The sequence below is a fragment of the Ambystoma mexicanum genome, chromosome 7q (assembly GCF_040938575.1).
Source record: "Ambystoma mexicanum isolate Mex_15411 chromosome 7q, UKY_AmexF1_1, whole genome shotgun sequence".
Lineage (NCBI taxonomy): Eukaryota > Metazoa > Chordata > Amphibia > Caudata > Ambystomatidae > Ambystoma > Ambystoma mexicanum.
In genome coordinates this window covers 485,807,788-485,831,042 of record NC_090941.1, presented here as the reverse complement: position 1 = coordinate 485,831,042, position 23,255 = coordinate 485,807,788, and the positions used below count along the sequence as shown (strand labels likewise).

Below are 23,255 nucleotides of genomic sequence, written 5' to 3'. Positions count from 1 at the left end.
GATATTACGAAGCTGGGGAGCACAATGAAGCAGCTAAGTGCCAAGGACAAGTATGCTCGTCCTTTTTGCACAGACTTACATAATAGCCTGGCAGTTAAGGGGTTAAGATGTTTCTCCAATTTAAAATTAGGCCATCATTGGATGTAATTTGTCATGAACCACCGTACGCGTCCCTTCTGGATTTCGTGGTCCCTGACCCATAGGGGATTAAACTCGATTGCACTCCCAACATGGCCGTGGAACTCGGAACGTTGTCTGCCAGTCTTCGCATTGTACGCTCTATGTTCTACAAAACAGGCACGCTCCTGCGGCCCCGCGCATCTCAACCCTACCGCTTGCAGTAGTCAGACGTGTGCGGCCGGACTTCGTATGGCGATTTCCTCTTGTTCCTGGTTACCGGTCCCCTGATTCTCCTCTCCTAACTTCCTTCCCTTTCTTTCCTCATCCTGCACTCCTGGATTGCGAGCGCATTCTCTGAGTGCGCTCTTCGTCATTCCTGGACTTATCCCGGACATCTGAACGCTTCCTGGAGTCGAGTCACGAACCACACGCTGGAATCCGAGGATTCACGCACAGGGTTGTACAAGACCCGAACAGAGAGTAAGAAGGCAACTTCGAAGATTCCGAACAAACAATACAGACAGGTGAGAAGGGGGGAAACCTGTGACAGTAATTATCCTTTCAACAGTTACTGTTGCTTCGTAGATTGGTCTTGTTGTGCTCCAATCAATTCCTGGTTGTCCAGGGACGTCTTGTGCATGTTGCCTACTGGACCTTTCTGAACGGTAACTATCAATATCTCTGTCCAGAGTTGGGAAGATCTTCCGTTCCTTCCTTTGAGAAGAGACTAGTGGTGGATCACTATCACTTGACTCCTTGCCCATTTTTGCAGAACCTTTACACTTTCCAATCAGGGCTCGTCTCTTCTCTTCAAGCGTCTGAAACAAGATGAATGACTCTTCAGCAACCTCCTCTAGTTCCATGACCCTAAACTTGGGTATCGGAGTATCTTGGGAATCAGTTTGGGAAAACGAGTTTTCAGCCAGATCATCCACCCACGTATAGGTTTGATTCAGCGGGCTAGTAACCAAAACCTCTTGAGTGTCAGAGTAGGTAGACAAGTCCAAAAGGAGCTGATCCTCTCTGGTTGCCATATCCCTGGCACTCAGAAGATCTTGCTCCATTTGCGGTTGTGCCAGATGTTTTGGCTTCAGTATTAAGATGTTCCTGCCGGTTGTTTGTGCTATTTTCTGGGACTTTTTTTCTGGCTGCAGCATTGTTAAGTTACAAAGAAAGGCTCTTGATCCATTAGATTTTGGCTTTGTTGTGGGATGTTTATTATTCACCTTTTTCGTATTTGGATCCCCTCCCCTTACCTGAATATTAGGATTATTAAATATTGGGAAAGGTTTCCCATTACACTTTGGGAGGATCGTGGCATTGGATGCAGTATTACAAACTGATTCTGCTGTCTCTGCAGGAGGCCCGATATTTTTAGGGTTAGGCAGGTCAGTCTCCAAGCATTCCAAAGAATGTTCCTATGCAGTTGCAATACCTGCAACTACACAGGAATGTCTGCACCTGATATCTGATTGCCCACCACTGGGGAGTTGTCAGTCTCCCTGGGCAAGCAAGTTGTTGAGTTAACAGTCGTTCCGCATATCGCCGGAATATACGTTGCGTTCCTTTGCTGGATTTCAGGGACAGGGGGCGTAATTCTGCACTAACATCCAGGTTCCTACCCTCTCTTTGTATGTGGGACCTTGACCACTTGAGTGCCTCCAGCACTGCGGCCATTAGAACAGTTTTGTCTGCGTCTTCCGTCTGGCTCTATCATATAGGCAGCCCTGCATTGTGTTTTTAGTTCTGCCTCTCTATCTAACCTCTTTTGTGTTGCCGCCATACCTGATTCTAGGTATATTAATTTGGTAGGAATCATTGCCAAAAGGGTTGCCTGATCTTTCAAGGTGTCGTTCATGGTTTCATAGAGTTTGGTGTAGGGATTCAATGCCACAGCCAAGCCAGTCATGATCGCGTTTTGGTTTTGACCCATGGACGGGGGCGAGGGATGAAAATCGCTATGACCTCGACTGGTAAAGGAAGAGATCCTGCTTCGGGGGGAGGAAAGTGATGAAGACAGCGAGGACCGATGAGTTAGTAGGAGTCTTTGTTTTATCGGGTCCCTGTCCGGATCCACGCTTTGAGAACATCCTATTGGTAGCACTCGATCCGGAATCAACCTACCCTCTTCAACATCCTTTGTAGTTTCATGACTTTCAAAGGTGTCAGGTTATCACCTAAAGGACTAGAACACATCTTCTGGGTGGCGCCACTGAGTCTTCTTTGCCAATCAATCATAGTTTTGATATCCGCAATGTCACGCGACAGGCGTGCCACCAGTGCTGAATGTAGCAATTCCAAGTTGTTTAAATTTGTGCATTGTCTTAAGTCAGCATATCCTGAAGTCTCGAGATTTTTGTGGATATGACGAAGACATCATCCCAGTAGGCAGGGTCTTCATCTGGGGGAACGTTGGTTGTGGCAAGGTTTTCTCCCCTTTCACCCCTTCCCTTGTATCCGCCAAGGTACTCTGAGTACCGGAATGCCCCGGGGTCAGGCACTTCAGTAACTATCGGCCTATAGTGTTGTTGTTCTAAAGGTGCCTCCATTGTTTGCACCAGCAGTGACATAGGCGATAGGCATTGACTAGGGCCATTTGGGATTAAGAGATCTTGCGCTTTTCCAAGTTCCCGGTGGGTGTCCCCTGTTAACCCTGCCAGATCCAGGCACCACTCCTCCTCTGTGTATGTAATTTGGGGTGCCGTGCTAACAATGTTTTCGGGGAAAAGACTCTCCGTCTCCCCCTCTTTACCCACGAGATGCAAGTTGTTAGGTAGGCAGCCGTCAGCAAGCTCTTCTAGCGATGATGTACTTCCCGCAGTCCCTTGTTCAGGGACAAGACAGGGGGGGAGCTCACTCTGCGATTTCGTAGCATTTCCTGCAGTCCCAATACCAGCGGCCTTGGGACATTTCTGCGTGGGTTCGAGTATTTTATTTCAAACTTTCCGCACCAAAAGATCAGAAGGTGTTCAAGCAAGTAGCGGATTATACAGGGGAGGGTGTTCTCTTGCCCGGTCTTACCTTGAATTTCCTTGTCACTCGAGGGGATGGATCCTCCCACGTGGCCACAAGTTAACAGTCCTTGAAAGGGCGCGCTGAGTGTGGCAAGTCAAGGCAGCTCAGTAGGAGGAGCTCAATTCAACGTGAGGCTCAGGGGTCCGGACCACAATACACTGTGGAGATTCCCTCAATCCGTTGTTATAAGGACTGACCAGGTCCGGCTCCAGACACCAGACACTCGACCACACTCCGCTCTGCGAGTTGTTCTTGAAGGCGAGCGTTAGCAGGAGGAGCGAGCAGTTAGTGAAGAGTGAAAAAAGACTGCTGTTCTCAGCAAGCACGCCGGAGAGTCTGCATACAATGAGGCAAGGTCCAGTAACTTCCTTCAAACACCAAACACTCGATCACTGGGTTTATTGTGTCCAGAGGGGCAACATCCAGTGTATGGGTTGTTTGTTGTTTGCAGCAGTTTGTTCTTGTGGGGGGTGCGTGGCTTGTGTGTTGCGAGTAGAAAGGATAGCCCATTTGGGTATGTGCATTATGTGGGAGGTACGCAAGAGAGAAGCTATGAGCAGGGGTGGTTAGTAGTATGTGGTTGTTTTATGGAGAATCCTTCTATTATAGTCGGTCGATGATGGACATTATGAATTTAAGTCACTGTTTAATTTTAATTTGTTGATGTGTTTTGTTGAAACTGGAGACACATTTTTAAAAAGGGAGAAAATAATAAAAGTCCTCACCCCACAGCCTGGAACGCGGAGAAAGGGAAAGTGCAACACAATCAATTGAAGTCTACATATACATTTGGAAAAGGTTGGGGTGTGTGCAGGAGGAACACTACTGTGCTCGCTTTTCTTGCTGTTCTAGCACAGATGCTTGGTAATAACCTTGTTTCACAACATACCAAGCTGTTAAAAAACAGAACTGAATGCAAAGTTGACACTATTTTTTTCAATCTGAAAGCCTTCTTAATTGTGACATTTAGACAATTTTAAGACAGATTCACATTTTGCAAAGGAAAAGTTGCTACGCAGAATCTGGAAGCAAAGTCATTAATGAGCATTTAATATTTAGTGTCCTTAAATTACAAAACTGTCACAAATGTATTATGAATTGTTTTCCAATTAAATGTATTAATATGAGGCAAGATGATGGGGTTTTGTATAGATGAAAATAACCTTACAGCCCTTAACACAGGGAGCAGCATATTTATATGTATAAAAGGGAAAATGTGTTTGTGGCAGGATTTGTGTCAAAATGTGTTTGTGGGTTTGTGGCAAAGCGTTGTTCCTTATGCAATTCCACACCGTTTCATCAATCTGCACCTCATTTTCCATAGTTACCTGTTGGGACCCTCCGGACATTACGAGCTACATGGCATTTGGACACCTCAGACTGTTCCCCAGATTTCAGCACCAGTCAAAATTTGTTTGTAGTTTTGTGGCATGGTGAAGTGTTGTTCCTTATGCAATTCCACACTGTTTCACCAATCTGCACCATAATTTGCATAGTTACCTGTTAGGATCCTCCGGACATTATTAGCTACATGACATTTGGACACCCCACCCTTTCCCTGGATTTCAGCACCTTCACACATGAGACGGTTGCCTGAAATCGGCAAAACATCAATCTGGTCGTAGAAGGACCAGTTCTGAGACGAGGAACAAAACTTGAGGTCGAGGCCCTGGGATCAGATTCAGGATATACTTCCGGTCACAGTTACTGAGTACAGCTCAATTCATACGGTGATGGATGCCGACGAAGCTGTAAACTATCCAACAGAATAGAAACTCACTCGACCCCCGGGGAATGCCACCACATCACCTTCGACTGAAAGTTGGGTCACCCATCATGGTGCTTCGCAATCTCGACCCACCTGGGCTTTGTAATGGCACAAGGCTATACGTTAAAAAATTGCTTGCCCGACGTAATTGAAGCGACAGTGTTCACCGGGAAGGGAAACAAAACATGTTGTTTATAAACAAGCCTTACAATAAACATGTACTTTAGTAATATTGAACTTCAGGTCCATAGTTGTTGGCACCGTCTACATCATGTCAGCCATTATGCCGCTCAGAAATCTCCATGTTGTTCTCATGTAGTTATATGTTTCATAATGACTTTATAAGAAGAACAATACATTGTGTTGTGTAGTATTTATGAGAAAACATTTTTAAAATGACAAATCGAAAAATGTAGTGAATTTTTCTTTTCACCTTTCTTATGGAGTCTTTCCGAAAAGCATAAAGCTACCTTAAGGTATTTCTAACAATTAGTACCTAAAAGAAAAGAAAATCCCGGGCAACGCCAGGTATATCAGCTAGTATTAAATAAAGTTAATAGAAATATCACAGTCAGATGTGTTAACAGCCATTCTAAAATATTTGTACTTTACAGATCCACTCTTACTCGCTCAGTTTACACCGTCTGATAAAATGAAGCTAATCAAGAACCTCAAGACCATGCCGGCCAACCCAGGAAATGACGCCGACCCCCTAACCCTATCTGCCCGCATGTTTAAAGTAAGTCTTTGCATGGCCAAGGAAGCACAAAGGGGGTCAATCAGTACAAATGAATTTACATAGAAAAATACTTACATGAGGTGGCCATGTGATTACAGGTAAAGAAGTTAATATTAAGAGGATGATGAAATTGTATTGGGTATTGGACAGATGATCTAAGATGATGGCTCTGTGGGAAAGAAGGATTTCTTGGGGTTTGTACATTCATGTTGGGTTATGTTCATGCGTACATACAATGACATCAATTGACCTAATTGCTGAATTGTAATGGTTAAGGTTGTCATGCATTGACGTTCCGGAACTTTAGTTCGGAGAGAGAATGGATCGCCTGTGGCTCCTCTGGAGTATGAGCCAGGATTTCTAATGCAAATACTCTAAACCCACTGTAGTGACAGAACCCTCTAAATCTCCATGTCTTCTTATGTGAAGGGAGAAGGGGCTAGGCAATGGTAGATGGTAGAGAGGTGTTGAGAGATCAGAGACGGGGGCAGAGTATATAAAAGGACTGGCACTGCAAGCACTATGGGCCTCATCACGAGTTGGGCGGTATCCCTTAAATGCAGTGGTAACAGTGTTGCCGCTGCATTTACCAGTCCGCCCAATGTCGTGTCTGGCTTGTTTACCCCCAGCTGAAAGCTGGGGGTAAACATGCAGGAGAAATGCCAATTTTTGGCGCAATTACCACCAGCAGTATTACTGCGTGGTAATTGTGCAGAAAATTCCCCATTGGGTCCAGTGGACTGAATGGGGAATGGGGAGTAACTGTTAGTGCCCAACCCATGATCCGGCAGTAATATCGCCGGATGGGTGGGCGCTAAGGCAAATAAATTTGGGCGGTATCCTAGTCGGGATACCGCCCAACTCGTGATGAGGCCCTATACAGCTAAATACAAATGAATGAGTTAAACATTGTTCTCCAGCATGGGGTCTGGCATGGATTCACATGCTCATGAATATTCCCCGTCGTCAGGCTGGGAATCCTCGGTAAAGAAAAAAACAGTATCAGTTTCGTTTCTGATCTGTCTTTCGTAGTAGTAACCAATCACTGATCTCTGCGTCATACTGACCACAGCCAATGACTGCCCTCTACCTAAGCCCCGCCTCTGGCAGCCATCTTCAGATTTTTACCGCACGTTCATGTGTTGGGATCCTCGTGCTATTGCTCTCGAGCGTTAGTGCTATTTTTTCACGTTTTTTCTCAAAAACTTCGTTTTTTTCGGTCAAAAGAGCCTCAAGCTCCACCGACTCTCCATCCGATCAACAGGGACCCGTGTCGGATTTGTCTACGCCCCTCAAGGGTGAAGATTCGTCGAGCTACGCTTTTGGAGGACTCCAGAGGTTTCTCAGGCCCATCTCGGTCATGGCCCAGGAGAAGGGAAGCTCGACGCCCGGAAAGCTGTTCAGGGTCTGCCCTGGATGCCAGCTGCAGAATGTCTTTAAGGAAGACGAACACTCCTTTTGTCTTTACTGCCTACATGAAGACAAGACGCACGTGGAGAAGGACTGTGCGTTTTGCGGCAACATGTCGGAGCGGACCATGAAGGACCGCCATCAACGTCTCGCCAACTGGCTGGAAGGGAAGAGCCCGTCCGGCGAGAAGAAGAGGAAGAAATCCGAGCGGTCTTCTAAGACCTTTGAGGACGCCTCGGCGACGGGGGTCCAACATAAGGCCAAGCACCGCGAGTCCGCTGGCACCGGGAGCGCCGAACGGTCGGGCTCTACGGGCGCCAGGCAGGGCGCACCCTCCCCGGCACCATCAACCACGAGCCAACGCTCTGGGTCGGGTAAGAGGAAGGCCGAGCACCCGGCGAAGCTCCTGGAGAGGCCCCGGTCGAGCTTGAAGGCGGAGGGGGAGCGAGGCAGTGTCCCCCCCTCAAGGAGAAGGCGGTGAGCGCACCAAGGGTGGTGAAAGCCTTAATCCATCCCGCCAAGGCCTCTATCGAGACAGTCGCAGTCGCGGCGGCCCTGGCTCAGCCTGTGGAGGCTACGCCTGTGGTGGCGACCTCGGGGCTCAGAGTCTCCCTGCCACCGCGGAGGGAGTCCTCTTTTATGCCCATCGACAGGACCCCGTGAAACCTCCGACGGAGAAGAAAAAGGGGGGGGCAGGAGGTCGCCGTGGATTCGGCCTCAACCTCTGAGGAAGAACTGATCGAGGTCTTAAGCCACGGCGTTGGCGTGGAAAAAGACCAGCCCGTCGGGAGGGATCCCGACGCAGGAGACGACGACAGATTCCCCTCTGCCAGTGCCGCAAGACAACTCGGCGGCCATTTTGTTGGCTATACAGTCCTTATGCTCAGAGATAAGGACGAGACTGCCGTTACCAGTGGAGGAACCACTCCCGTCGGGGGACCCGGAACCAGGCCCTTCGGGCAGCCCCCCTCCTAAGAAAAGAAGGATTCACCCTCCACCTCCTTTTCAGCCGTCGCGCCCCGTTCAGTCCTCCTCCCCGTCCACGACTCGAGGGGATGATACGGGGACTGACACGGCCGCGATGGGTACGGACGACGAGGTGTACAACGAGGATCTGCCGTCGTCTCCTCCCACCCGGGCTTCCCCGCCCGACGAGATTGGATCTTTTCACTCCATGATCGCCAGGGCATCCGAGCTCTTCCAGCTCTGCCCTGAGGAGAAGAAGAAGGAAGGTTTCCTTTATCAGCGGCGCGAGGCCAAGAGGAAGACGGTCCTCGCGGTACCTCTACTGGACGATATTTGGGATGAGGGCCTCGCCCTCCTCAAGAACCCATCCATGACGCCGGCTAGAAGAGACCGGTACGAGAAGAAGTACCGGGTCCCGGACGCGGCCCCCTTGTGCCTCCGGGCACAGCCTACCCCGGACTCCGTCGTCTCCGCGGCGGCCAGGAAGAAAGCGGGGGGGGGGGTGCGGCCTCCATGTCGACTTCCCCGCCGGACGGCGAGGGAAAGAAATTGGACACGATGGGGCGCAGGGTCATCTCGTCTGCAGCGACGACGATTAAGGCGGCTAACGCCTTGGCTATCGTAACCCGGTACGACAGGGAGCTGTGGTACAAGCTGGCTCCCCTGCTGGACTTCCTACCGGACGACAAGAGGGCGGATGCCCTGGAGATCTTGCAGGAAGGTGAGGTGGCGTCGGACCACGCCATCACTATTGCGACGGACATCGCCGACACTGGATTTCGCCAGTTGGGCAACGGCGTGTGCCTTAGGCGGCGTGGATGGCTCAAGGCTACTGACTTCCGTCAAGACGTACAGACCAGAGTCCTGGACATGCCGTTCGATGGGAGCAACCTGTTTGGGAAAACAGTGGACGATTCCCTTCAAGCCATTAAAGCGGACACGGAGACGGCCCGGGCTCTCGGGGTTCTCCAGCAACGGCGGCCGCCCTTTCGGAGCGGCGGAGGCAAAGGCGCCTCCAAAGGTTCCGGCGGTGGATTTTCCACCTACCGTCAAGCGGCCCGTTCGTCGTCTCAGGAAGCTTACAGGGGACGAGGCAAGTCAGGCGGACCCCGCCGTCGTCGCCAAGGAGGTCAAGGCGGCAAAGCCTCGTCTAAGCAGGATTGAACCGGCCGTGGGGTCGGGCCCCCACCGAAGCACCCCGGTGGGAGGCCGGCTGGCGAGCTTCGTCAGCGTGTGGGAGTCCATCTCCACCGACCGTTGGGTGCTGGACGCCCTAGCCCAGGGCCACGCGCTCGAGTTTCAAAGAAGGTGCCCGCGCGTCCCCCCTGTGGCCAGGAAAGAGCTTCACGTCCCTCAGCTTCTCCGGGAGGTAAGGGCGATGCTAAGGAAGGGCGCCATCGAACTCGTCCCAAAGAGGCTTCGGGGCTCTGGAGTTTACTCAAGATACTTCCTCGTGAAGAAGAAGACGGGAGGATGGCGCCCCATCCTAGACCTACGACGGCTGAACAAGTTCATCAAGGCACAGAAGTTCCGGATGGTCACCCTCCAGCACGTCCTGGGTCAGCTGGAGGAGGGCGACTTCCTGTCGTCGTTGGATTTGGAGGATGCCTACTTCCATATTCCCATCCTAAAGGGGCACCGAAAATTCCTCAGGTTCGTGGTCCAAGGGCGTCACTATCAGTTCAGAGCCCTTCCCTTCGGTCTACGGTCGGCACCCAGGGTATTCACCAAGTGCCTTGCACCAGTGGCGGCGCAGCTGCGCCGAGAGGGGATCCACGTCTACCCCTACCTGGACGACTGGCTCATCCGAGCCAAGATGAGGGAGCTCGCCGTGGAGCACACGGCAAGGACCGTCCAACTTCTCACGGACCTGGGATTCTCCGTGAACTACGCCAAGTCCCACCTGGTACCCGCGCAAGACGCACTGTTTCTGGGAGCGAAGCTCGACACGGTGTCCCTTCTGGCCTCCCCGTCGGAGGAAAGGACCAGGGCCATCCTGGGCAAGGTACAGCGGATGTTGGTTTCCGACGCGGCCAAGGTGAGGTCCATCAAGTCCCTCCTCGGAATGATGTCTTCTTGCATCTACCTCATTCCCATGTGCAGGCTCCGGATGCGCCCGTTGCAGGAGTTCCTGGACGCGCGCTGGATCCAAACGACGGGCGGCTTCGAGGAGAGGATCACACTCGACGAGAGTTTCCGACGAGCGATCCGGTGGTGGGGCACCCGCGGGCATCTGACGGCGGGCATGGACTTCCAGACCCCAGGCCACCAGGAGACAGTGACCATGGATGCCTCCCTGGAAGGGTGGGGAGCGCACACCGAAAATCTGCACGCGAGAGGCCTTTGGCTCCCGACGGAGAAGTCCCTCCATATCAACGTCCTGGAGCTCCGTGCAGTTTTTTGGGCCCTCAGGTCCTTCCTTCCGTCCCTCAAGGGCAAGGTGGTGAGGATCTTCACCGACAACACCACCACCATCAGGAAACAGGGCAGAACCAGGTCCCCAGCACTGTCCAAGGAGGCGCAGGACCTGTGGCATTGGGCCGTCGCCCAAAGGATGTTTCTGGTGCCGTTTCATCTGGCAGGGATAAAAAACACCATCGCCGACTCACTCAGCAGGGAGCTGCGCTCGTGCCACGAGTGGGAACTACGGCAGGAGCTAGTGGATCGCCTCTTCCGACGGTGGGGCACACCCCAGATCGACCTGTTCGCGACGGCGACGAACTCCAAGTGCCGGAGGTTCGCCAGCAGGTTTCCCCAGCCGAGGAGCATGGGCGATGCTTTCTCGTTCCCCTAGGAGGGCCTGTTCCTATACGCGTTCCCTCCATTGCCACTGCTGATCCGGCTCATCAACCAGCTCAAGAGGTCACGGTGCAGGATGATCCTCGTCGCACCTGCGTGGCCGAGGCAGATATGGTTCCCGGACCTTCTGGACTTGTTAGCGTCCCCGTCAATCAAGCTGCCAGTGGACGCGGATCTGCTCTCCAGGGAAGGAGGCGCCATCCTCCACCACGACCCGAAGTCGCTGAACTTGCAGGCCTGGCTCCTGCAGCGCTAGAGTTTGGAGGATACGACATACCGGCCGACTGCAGAGAGGTTCTTGCAAAGGCCAGGGCGTCCTCGACTCTTAAATGCTACGGACACAAATGGAAGAGGTTCTCTGTCTGGTGCCACGCACAGAAGATTAACCCTCTAAGGATTACGGCTCCCCAAGTACTGCCGTACCTGTTGACGCTGGCCAAAGCTGGACTGGCACACGCGTCCATCAAGATTCATCTTGCTGCGATCTCCCGATACACTTGAACCACGGGGCGGACGTCCTTGTGGTCTCATCGTCTGGTGAAAGAGTTCATGAAGGGACTGTTCAGATCGTTCCCGCTGGTGAAGGCTCCGGCCCCGGCGTGGGAGCTCAACGTGGTGCTGACCAAGCTCATGGGACCTCCGTTCGAGCCTCTGCACTCGGCCCCGTTGAAGTTCCTGTCGTGGAAAACAGCGTTTCTTGTGGCCATCACCTCCGCACGACGGGTGGGAGAGATCCAGGCCCTTTCCTGCAAGGCCCCGTACTGACTTTTCACGACACGAGGGTGGTGCTCAGGACGCACCCCTCCTTCATGCCCAAGGTGCCGTCGGACTTCCATCTCAACGAACCCTTGGTGTTGCCTGTGTTTTTCCCGTCGCCTTCGTCGCCGGCTGAGAGGACTTTGCACTCGCTGGATGTGGTTAGAGCGCTGAAGTTCTACGTGGACCGCACGAAGTGTTTTCGGAAGACGTCACAACTCTTTGTGAACTTTGGACCTGTCAATCAGGGGAAGGCTCTCTCGAAGGCTTCCATTTCCAGATGGCTCTCCGGCTGTATCATGTACTGTCACCGGTTGGCAAACCGACCGCTGCCTGGCCGTCCGAGAGCACATTCCACCAGAGCGATCGCAGCTACCACGGCGTTCCTATCTGGTGTGCCCCTGCTGGACATTTGCAGGGCTGCTACGTGGAGGTCGACGCACACCTTCACGAAATTCTACTGCGTCGATCGGGATTCCAGGGAGGAGTCCAGGGTCGGCCAAGCAGTGCTGCGCAACCTGTTCGCCTGAGGTGAGCCTGGTGAGGAGGTAAGATTGCTTAATGTTGAGTTTGATGTGATGCTTAATGTTGAGCCTTTGCCACCTCCCGTGGTTGTGCATGTGGGTACTGCTATGTATTCTTTATTCATGAGCATGTGAATCCATGCCAGACCCCATGCTGGAGAAGGAACAAGTTACTTACCTGTAACTGTTGTTCTCCAGCATGGGTCTGGCATGGATTCACATGCGAACCCTCCCGCCTACCCCTCTGCGGCTCTTCACTTGGTCATACTGCCACTTTACGTGCTTCCAAATCTGAAGATGGCTGCCAGAGGCGGGGCTTAGGTAGAGGGCAGTCATTGGCTGTGGTCAGTATGACGCAGAGATCAGTGATTGATTACTACTACGAAAGACAGATCAGAAACGAAACTGATACTGGTTTTTTCTTTACCGAGGATTCCCAGCCTGACGACGGGGAATATTCATGAGCATGTGAATCCATGCCAGACCCATGCTGGAGAACAACAGTTACAGGTAAGTAACTTGTTCCATCTACAAAATCAGATATCAAACGTCTAGCCTAATCTTATTCCCATTTAAGGCCTGGATAGCTAGCTATCCTCAACATCTCTTGTTTTTAGGAGGACCATAGTACCAATCAGCTACTCCACAATGTATGTCCGGGTGCATCATGGTTAAGGCTCTGTTTATGGAATCGACCTGGACTTCTGTATAAGTTGGCAAGAAAGTTTCAGAATGTTCTATGTTACAGTTGCTTTTGTCTACTTTGCCTAGTGCATTGTTTTTTAGTCCACCTATGTGCTGCTCTTAGATATAGTCTTATTTTGTCATAAGAGCAGGCTGCTCCATAACGCATAACTAAACACTGGCAAATCCTTTTTTCGGTCAAAAAGCAATGCAACATTCCTCTCCCTCTAACCGAAGCTAAAACATCTGGTAAACCTGCAACACAGAGAAACATGAGAAACGGGCTGATGAATCCATCATGGTGAGGATTGTGTTACAGGATAAGGCTGTTTGTAGAAGCCAGGGCTCCTTTCTAAGTTGGGATGAGAGTTGTCGAATGTTGCTTTCAAGAGCATCTATGGTTGTAGGGCTGCTTCAAAGATTTATGTTTTTTTCCAAATTTGTGTGCATTCCAATGTTTCTCTTATTGTTGTTTATAATGCTTGACTCATGGATGGTTTTATTAAACCTGCCTTTAATTATATATGACTGCCAATGTAAATAATGTAATGAGGTTCCCAATACATAACAGCCAGCTGTTCCATGAAGCAGAAAGTGCCTTTCAAAGCAGAGTGTGCCATAACTGGCCCATTGCATTTTTATTAAAAACGTCATCCTAGGTGTGCACCACCTTGAACTGGTAAGACATGACTGACAATATTTTTGATTACGTGTTACCATGAATTTTCCTTATGTTTGATGACTTTGAGCTGCGATATATAGTATAACCATAAATTGCGGAGAATGACTCTCTGACTCATGTGAGCATGCAGGTAGTAAAAGGGGGATTTCCCTCAGTCCCTCCACCATACCTATGCTGAACGATATTAGAACTGCCTAGTGATCACAACATATCACCTGCACCACCCAATTTGACATAGAATGGGTCCTTATTTCTAGTGCCCTACCCATTTGTCCTTATGGTATTAGGGCTATCAAGAAGGCGTACTTCTCAAAACATACAATTTACACATTTAATCTAGAGAGAGACAGAGTCCATATTACTGTTAATCTAGCACATCTTGCCCTCACTTCTTTCTTGTGCACAGCATCGCTCTTACAGAGAAGCCTCATTAGGTCAAACACATGCTTATGCACACAACTCAAAATCCTTGACATGAGAGGAGAAAGGAAAGGGTCCCTTTGCTACCACACAACCCATGTCCCAGATATGGCGGCACTTCACAAGTGACAAACAATTTTACTCTTTGGTTTGTGAGGGGTCAGAAATGTGAGGCGGACAACTTTGTGGAGTTATTTCAAAAGATGCCATTTTATTAATTCAAAAGGTTGGATAAACGCCTCACTATCCCTACCATGATGAGGATTTCCCTACTTAAAATAAACAAAAGGAAACACTCTAACAAAAGGTTTCTGTGCCTCACACTTATACATACACCAACTTAACAAGGTAATATATGGCAGTTCAAAAACAACAGGTGTAACAATTAAATTCACATCATGATAACCGTTTCACTTTATAATCTGGGTGAATTCCCCTTCCCCAGATTCAAGCAGGATTTTGTTCAACAGTTCCAAAAGGATAAGGAAAAGCTGGCTCATAACAAAAGTTTCATTTCAGTTCTCAATTTGTTCCAACTTGAATTCAACCAACAGTTCAGAAATGTTCAACAAAGCTTTCTTCTTTTCACTTGCAACAAAGATCTTGAAACAACTTCTTTTCATCAGCAGTTAATAATTCCGTCTTTCATTAGTTTCAACAAAAAGGTCTTTGTCGGGTTATTTCTGCACTAGTTCACACAACCACTTGTTTGACAATATTACATAATTCTGCAGCAGTTTACACAACACTTGCTTCAGTGATATTAATTTGTCAGGATTATTCTGCATTAATCCACAAAAACACTTTAGTGGTTCTTCAACTTCTTCTTCAAGATTTGTTATCACACCACAGTACTTCAATGGCTTCCACCTGGTCCACTCACCTGCCAGGCCTACTACTACAAAGTGCTCTGCTCTGGTGTACTCTCCTGCCAGAACAGGACAACATGCTACAATGTTCTCTGACCTGGTGTACTCTCCTGCTAGGCTAGAATAAACTACTAATTGCAAATACTTCTGTGGTATGGGTTAACTTCTAAAAGATTAGCAATGTCTTTTGCTCCACACCATCAAGTTTAAGAACTTCTTTAGGGGAAACAAGAACCACACTGGTGCTATTTATTTTTACATGTTTGTGATTGCCACATTCAATACAAGTTATGCTCCACTCCTCCTGAATACCTTCTATCAGAAGGGCAATCCTTCTGTCACTCTTGTTTATCCTCTTACGCACAAACCCAATGCCGATAATGATTCTGTCTCACTTTCACACTTCTTTGGCTTTGGCAATGTGGGTTTAAGCCATTTTCTCTTATGACTTCCTTTACATATGGGCAAGAGTCTTTACAAACACTGACATTCTCAATTGCCTTCTTTTGGCTTGGGCAATACTGGTTCTTTCTAAATTGCCTTGGTATGCTTCTCTTTTGGCTTTGGCAATAGTGGTTTGTATTTTCGTCTTATGTTATTGCCCTCTCTTGTTACTGCCTTTTAACATGACCCACAATATTATAATCACACCTTTCTGGTCTGATAATTAGGTTCTTGTTCTGCCATCTGCTCCTTTTTAAATCTGCTTGGTTCGCAACAGAAGAATTAAGCTGCTTTACATTGGTTCGGTATTCAAAAATGTTCCTTTTCTTCAACTTTGCTTTATTTATAATATTTCTGAGGGTAAGCCCCCGGACTTGGCCAGTGGGTGGTAACAGAGCGCTCCGGGGTCACAATCTAAAGGTGAACTCACCGGGTCTGGAGTGCACATCCGTTTGCCTTTCTGCCTTCAGGTCCTCTGCTTCTGTTTTCCTGTGCAGCCCGGTAACCTCTCCTTCGTGGCTTCCTGCGGCCCGCGTCTGTCAACAGCAGAGCTCTCCTGGCACCCACAGCTCTCTGGTGCTCGCCTGCGACCGCAGCTAGTCTGACATGGGGAAAACTGTTAAATGGTGTGCTTTCAGTTGTGCGGCCTCTGCAGCTACAATCCACGGGGGGGGGAGCCGTCACTCCCAATGTTTCCCGCTGCACAACCTCTGCAGTCAAGGGCTCAAGCACAAGAGACCCTCTCGGGACTAGTATCCATTTTACACACCACTGTGGTCCCGGCATCTCAGCTCTCATATGACTTCTGCTGCTGTGTGGAAGTGTTAAAACAACTCCCTCACCTGCTACTGCTCTTAATGGGCTGCCTCTGAGGAGATCCTTTTATGCCTCACAGGCTTCCTCAGGTGTGGGTCATTATCCTTAATAGCATGCAACTTGCAGTGTTGTGCCTCTGCAGTTCTCTTCCTCCTCCCAGTACTTATAGAATTGTGCGACTTGAAGTCCACAATGTCAGAATTGGCTTTTCTAGCAGTTTCTATTTTACAATAGGCCATTAGAAGGTTGGGAACTTGGGTGTTTCCCATTCTTTCTGACTTACCCCCCCCCCATGTGATCCTCCTGCAGAACACCCCTCCCCCGCCCCCCGCAACCCTGTCAGGATCAGAAAGTGTCTGCCTTTCCCTCGACACATGAGAAGGGTTTCAGGCCAGGTTTTCTGGTTGAATCATCTCTGATTCATCACATACCCTTCACCTAATGTCACAGTTTTTTTTCAGCATCTATTGGGAATCGAGAAAGGAAATCAACATTGCCTTGTTCTTTTACCTTTCGATGCTCAGCAGAAAAGCAATCTATATATATAAAAGTGAAAAAAGGTTTGTGGTGGGATTTTTTTCACCAATCTACACCAAATGTTGCATAGTTGACTGTTAGGATCCTCCGGACATTACTGGCTATATGACATTTGGACACCACACCCCTTTCCACGTAGTTCAGCAAAAGTCAAAATGTGTTTGGGGGTTTGTGGCAAAGCGTTGTTCCTTATACAATTCTACACCGTTTCACCACTCTGCACCACATTTTGCATAGTTACCTGTTAGGACCCTCCGGACATTACTGGCTACATGACATTTGTACACCCCAACCCGTTCCCCGGATTTCAGCACCTTCACACACAAGATGGTTGCCTGAAATCGGCAAAACATCAATGTGGTCGTAGAAGGACCGGTCCTAGGATCAGAGTCAGGATATGCTTCCGGACACAGTTACTGAGTACAACTCAATCGATACAGTGGTGGATGCCGACTAAGCCATCAATTATCCACCAGAATTCCTCAACTCACTCGACCCCTGGGGAGTGCCACCACATCACCTTCGCCTGAAACTTGGGTCACCCATCATGCTGCTTCACAATCTCAACCCACCTAGTCTGTGTAATGGCACAAGGCTATGAATTAAAACATTGCTGCCCAATGTAATTGAAGCGACAGTGTTCACCGGGAAGGGAAACAGAAAATGTTATTTATAAACAAGCCTTACAATAAACATGTACTTTAGTAATATTGAACCTCCATGGTCCATAGTTGTTGGCGCCATCGGCATCATGTCACCCTTCATGCTGCTCAGAAGTCTCCATGTTTTTCTCACGTACAGCTATACGTTTCAGAATGACTTTGTAAAAAGAACAATACATTGTTTTGTGAAGTGTTTATGAGAAAAAAAATGTTTTTCCAAATACTTTTTTATTGGCATTTCTTGGATTATTTCACACGACTGTAAACGCCCCCCCCCAACATCCCTCTCCGCTCAGCCATTCTTTGTGAGTTAATCATACGCTCCTTCTCCTTTCGGTCCTCATTGTTCATCTTAGAGGCCCTTCTCTGCCTCCTGTATGGGGGGCTCATCAGACAAACCCTAAGAGCTGCATCTTCCTTGGGCACCACATTCTGCTGGAGTCTTTCATTAGGAATTGTAACACCAAGTTCCAATCTGCAGTGAATTTTGTGTGCTCTCCCCTGATCTCATATGTTACTTTTTCCATTGTAACCAAGGTCCAAATTTTGCCCACCCATTCGTGCTTTGAGGGTGCTTCTTTTGCTTTCCATTTCTGCGCTACTAATAGGGCCCCTGCCATAACCAAGATTACATAGACTTTCTCCTGGGCCTTTGTGGCCAACTTTTCTAGTTCTCTGTCCATGCCCAGTATGAACAGCCCCTTGCTCGGAGTTTCCTCCGTTCCCAGTATGCCCCTAATTGCTTCTTGGATCATGTCCCGGAACTTTTCTACTACTGGGCAACTCCACCAAATGTGTCCCCAGGTTCCCTCTGCCCCGCACCCCCTCCAGCATTGCCTGGAGGCTGATCGGTAAATCTTGGCCAGTCTACTGGGGGTGAGATGCCACTGATACATAATTTTCATCCAAATTTCTTGGATTTGTAGCGAGTGAGCCAGACTGGGGATTATTCGACCATAGGTTATTCCATTGTTCTATTTCAATCTCTTGCTCTGCTTCCCTCTCCCAGTTGAGCATGAATGTTCTCTCCCCAGCTTCTTCCCCTTCTTTGATCAGTCTGTATAGATCCCGAACAAAATGTTTATCCCCAGCGCTAGTAGTCATGAATTTTTCAAATGGGGTTAGCTCTCGCGTCACCGCCTCTCTAATCCTAGGATTTAGGGCCCAGTGTCTCAGCTGGGCATACTGGAACCTTTCCCCTTCCCAAGCCCGAAGTCACTTTTACACTGGATGAATGTTTTTATCTCTCCCCCTTCGTATAGATACCTTCTTACAGCACCCGTCCTGCATTTCTCAAACCTCCTCCGATCCCATCCTGGTGTGAATTGTGGGTTCCTGAAAATCGGTGTGAGTGGTGAGGGAAACGTGGTTATCTTAGTGTGCCTTACTACCTCATCCAGGCCTCCAGATAAGGTGCGTACAGGCCTTTTTACGCATGAAAATCTTGTAAATACGACAGCTTTATTATTTTCCTGTGTACATTTTTACACACGTTTATAGCAGAGGGTAGTGCAAAGCCTTCTTTTGATTTTTATCTACATGGATGTAATTGAAAGCAATGGATAAAAGCCTCTGAAACAGAATGTATTTCTCTGAAGCCTTTCAAAAAAAGAAACTGCACTCTGTGATAAAAGGAATGGTTTATTTCCATTCAGCTTCTGCTGTGTTGCTGCTCATGGAGCAAAAAGAAGCACTGTGCATATTTATTTTCCATATCGTTTTAGCATTGTAAAATTAATAATATAACAATTAACTAAGTTGCAATTGAGAATTAATATTTTTTAACAAATTATTCTTTTTTCCCAGTGAAAGCAAACCAGTATTACACAATTGTATTTTTCAGAATGTACACTTTATTTATAAAAACAGTGTGTAAAATGATGGCTATCCACGATCTAGTGTACACCCATTCAACCTTGCAGTCAGTGGGGTACATTACTGTAAATGGTCAGTGACAGCAGAGTCTTTGCTCTAGGGTGAGTGATTGTCATTACACCAATCGCAGGTGTTGTAGCCTATCAAATCTTCAAGACTACAATTAAAACATCCAAAACCTGACTCTCCAGGAAGTGCAAGCAAGGTTCAAAAACACACAAATGAAAGTTACATTTGTAATTGAGATAGAAACTCAGCAAAACCTGTCCCAGCGATAATCCAGATAGGTATTTAACTGTATGTAGCGCTTCATACTTGGTTCGTCCAACATCTAGGCACTGTTATTATTATACATCAGTCAATACTCAGTTAACCAACCTCTGAAGGAAGTTAGCTAATAAGATAGCTTAGCGGTTTGAGCACTCGTTGCTGCAATATGCGCGTGTTTTGTAGGTTGCAGCTTGAATCCCAGCAAGGCCAACTCAGCCTTTCAGCCTTTCAAGGTCGATAAAGTAGTACCGGCTTCAGATTGGTGATAATTGTGATAAATATATTCTATGTACAGCGCTTTGCCAAAAGCACTATATAAATGACCATTTGACCATGAGATTAGATATAGAATTTAGCATGGAGTCCTTGCCTCTCTGCACTGTTATATCATAACATTGGCATACCATTAGGTCCAGGAAATGAGGACTTGCATTAAACATCAAAAGACAATTCTGCTATCGCACCTCAAAACACAATACAATTCATGCTTGCTTTACTATGTAATTGGCTAGGTTTTTGTGTTTATATACAGGAGAAATAAAATGGCCAGACCTTAGAAAAATAATGAAAGGTGTATTCTGTCACAATGCAGAAAGCTGCTGCATAGTAATGATTTCCATACAGTTTTTGCACACGTCAGCTGGATGTTGCATACATTTTACTCTCTTGCAAAGGAGAAAAGTAATTTTTACTGTCTTAAAATCACATTTACTCTCAAAATTAAAAAATTGGGAGTAAAATACTTCCACCTCAACCACCTCAAAATCTTATCTGGCACACTGACCTCATCCCAAGTAGGTCCCACCAGGGCTTCAATGGAACTAAAGTACATGTTTTGTGGCCTGTCCTCTTGGGGTAGTCATAATACCATGAGAAAACATTTTTAAATGAGAACTAATCGAAAAATATAGTGATTTTTTTCTTTGCACCTTTCTTACGGACCCTTTCCAAAAAGCATAAAGCTACCTTAAGGTATTTCTAACAAATAGTACCTAGAAGAAAATAAAATCTCGGGTACGCCAGCCACATCAGCGAGTAGGGCTGTAAATCTAAAAACCAGCGCATGACTCTAGCATTGGTATCCTTCCTTAGACTTAGCCATTTAAGGGGAACATGGTCAGTAACCAATCTAAATTTTCGACCTGTCAGGTAGTATTTCAAATATGTTATAGCCCATTTGATGGCAAGGGCTTTGGATTCTAGAGTAGCATAGTTATTTTCTCTGACAAATAATGTCCTACTAATGATAAGGATAGGATGTTCTACACCGTCATGATTTTGTGATAATACTGCCCCAAGACCAATATGTGAGGTGTCAGTTTGTAAGATACACTTCCCATTGAAATCTGCCACGTTAAAAATGGGTTCACTACACAAACTTTCTTTTAAACCGTCAATACAGGCTTGGTCTTTCAAACGCCACTTCAGTTTTTGGGGTTCTGAGTTTTTATGTTTATCAGTAAGAGGAGCAGAAATGGTAGAGAAATTTGGAATTAACCGACGGTAATGACCCACTAAGCCCAAAAAGATCCTTAATTCCTCTTTAGAGTTTGGAGCTGGTGTTTCCATAACAGCTTTAACCTTTTCAGTCGGGGGCTGAATTAGTCAATTCCCTATAAAAAAAAATATACTTTACTGCAGATTTAGCCAGGTGATATTTCTTCTTTTTGTAAACTATCTTTTGTGTGGTAGTTCCATATAAAGATACCAAAAGGAAAAACGTACAGTTATACATCCTGCATACATGTACAATAGAGTCTTCATTGCTGTTATGCATGGTAATGATGAGTCTTTGTGGCTGGAGTCCGTTCCAGTCCCTAAGGAACAAAACATAGCCCCCTGACACCGCCTGAAGGCTCCTATAATATTGAAAAATTCCATAGCACAGAAGGCCTGTGGTAATGGTGTTCTCCATCCTTCACCCATTCATAGAACGGAGACCACACTTTCCGAAATGCCAGATAAGACCCCATGGAGAGCTGGCACACCTTTTCCATTGATAACACACCCTACAAACAAATCCACCATGAGGCCACTCCTGGGGTCTTCCATTGGTGAGCCAGGACCATTCTGGCCATGGTTAGCATATGTGTGAGCAATCTTGCCCGAGGCCCACTTGCTGCATAGACCCCCTCCTACACTACTCCTAAAACTGTATTTGTTAAGCATTTATTTGAACATTTATAAGACGCACTATACAGCAAAAAGGTGTTTCCAGGCGCCACAAGGCAAAAGGGGGAGTGGAACAGGGGAGATGAACAAAAAAATACGGTCCTACTAGGCCTTGTGACATTCGGATCGTGCAATTGCAGGAGGGTGGGAGGGGAGTGGTGGGAAGAGGGGGGGAGAAGGAAGGGCCCAAGGTCTGGGCGTACTGGTGGGGATCCAAGGGAGGCAAATGCCAGGGAGGCCAGAGGAGGCACGGGGTGGACCACTGACTAAGTGCAAGGATGGGGGGGCAGACCCAGACCACCAGAGGGCAAGTGACAGGGGATGCCGGGGGAAGACCATCATCTAAGTGCGGGAAACAGGGGGTGACCAGATGTGGGACGGAAGCCAACCCACCAGGAAGTCCGGGAAGGAGGCCCAGAAAGTGGGAGCTGGTATAGACAGGTCAGAGGGCCCTGGTGCCCTGGAGGGATCAGGAGGGAAACCAGGTGGAGCGTGAGGTAGTTGGAATCCTTTAATGTCCTTGATATGCCCTAGAATCTCTTTCCAATACACCTGGGCTTTCGGGCAGGCCCACCACATGTGTATCAGATCCCCAATCTCCCCACAATTCCTTCAACACAAGGGAGAGTATTGCTGGTACCTTCTGTGCAGCCTCTGCCGGGTCAGGTACCATCTGAAGCAGAGATAATATGCGGCTTCCTGTATTGTAGCACATCTAGATGCCTTATATGCTCTGCACCATATCTGCTCCCATACCTCGGCCAGTATAGCAACCCCCACATCACGGTCCCATTGTTCCATGTACGGTAGCCTGTCCCCTGGGGCCGACCCCTCCAGCGACTTATAGATGTGTGAAACCCTTTTCATAGCCACACCTTCTTTTATCCTTGTCTCTAGCCCAATTGGGGCCTGCCGCCTGCCCCTCGCACTTCCTTCTGCGTGATTCAATGCCTCACCTGTGCATAGCAGTACCAATCCCTTTCGTCTAACTGGAATTTCACCTTCATCGCCTCAAACGAGAGAGGAGAGTCGCCACTAAACAAGTCAAATAATGTTAGCTCAGCGATGAGGCAGCTCCTCTGATGGCCTCCGCTCGGATCCGCGGCTCAGTGTTAATTTTACCCGTTTCCAGCTAAGTTCGTTGGTCGTGATGGGGAGGTTTCACCTGCTGTGGTCCTGGGCAGTGAATGGCAGCGTTTTGAGGGCATAACGCCTTCGCTAACGGCGAAAACGCGACGGGGAGCGCGAAGGCCTGCTCCCGTAACACGACCTAAAATGGCCACCGCATCCCCGCGACCCGCTCCGCCGCCGCATCCCCGCGACCCGCTTCAGGCTGGCGGCTAGCTGCCATCATCTGCCCATGAGACGCGCATGAGGCTCATCCTGCCTGACACCCTGCACCTGAGCATCTCACCCCCCCCTGTGCCTGGTCCTCGACAGTGTGAGGCCTGCTGCCGGGGCCCCTGTGATCACCCGATTCGCTGGGATTGCTCTCTCTGCGGACCCTCCACCCTCGTCTTCCTGGGGCGCCCCTGCCCACTTTCTGCCTGCTGCCTCTCCCGGCTACCACCGGAGGCCCTCCTGTGATCCCGGCTGCAGTGAGAGCCACACATGTCGCCCGGCTGAGATTGGCGGCCCCTCAGCTTCACCTCAGCATCCTCTTCGATTCCTGGGGCACCCCTGCCCATCTTCAGCCTGCTGCTCTAGGGGGTGGGGCCCTGCCTCCC

General features: G+C 48.5%; 1 protein-coding gene across 1 annotated transcript in view; it reads left to right on the top strand.

Annotated features, from left to right (window-relative positions):
• TRIM13 (tripartite motif containing 13) overlaps positions 1–23,255 on the top strand; it is a 510,415-nt gene that overhangs the window by 281,752 nt on the left and 205,408 nt on the right. The window contains exon 2 of the mRNA XM_069639814.1: positions 5,518–5,642. Within this exon, the coding sequence (XP_069495915.1) occupies positions 5,556–5,642 (87 nt within the window). The 5' untranslated portion in view covers positions 5,518–5,555. The remainder of the gene's footprint in view (positions 1–5,517; positions 5,643–23,255) is intronic.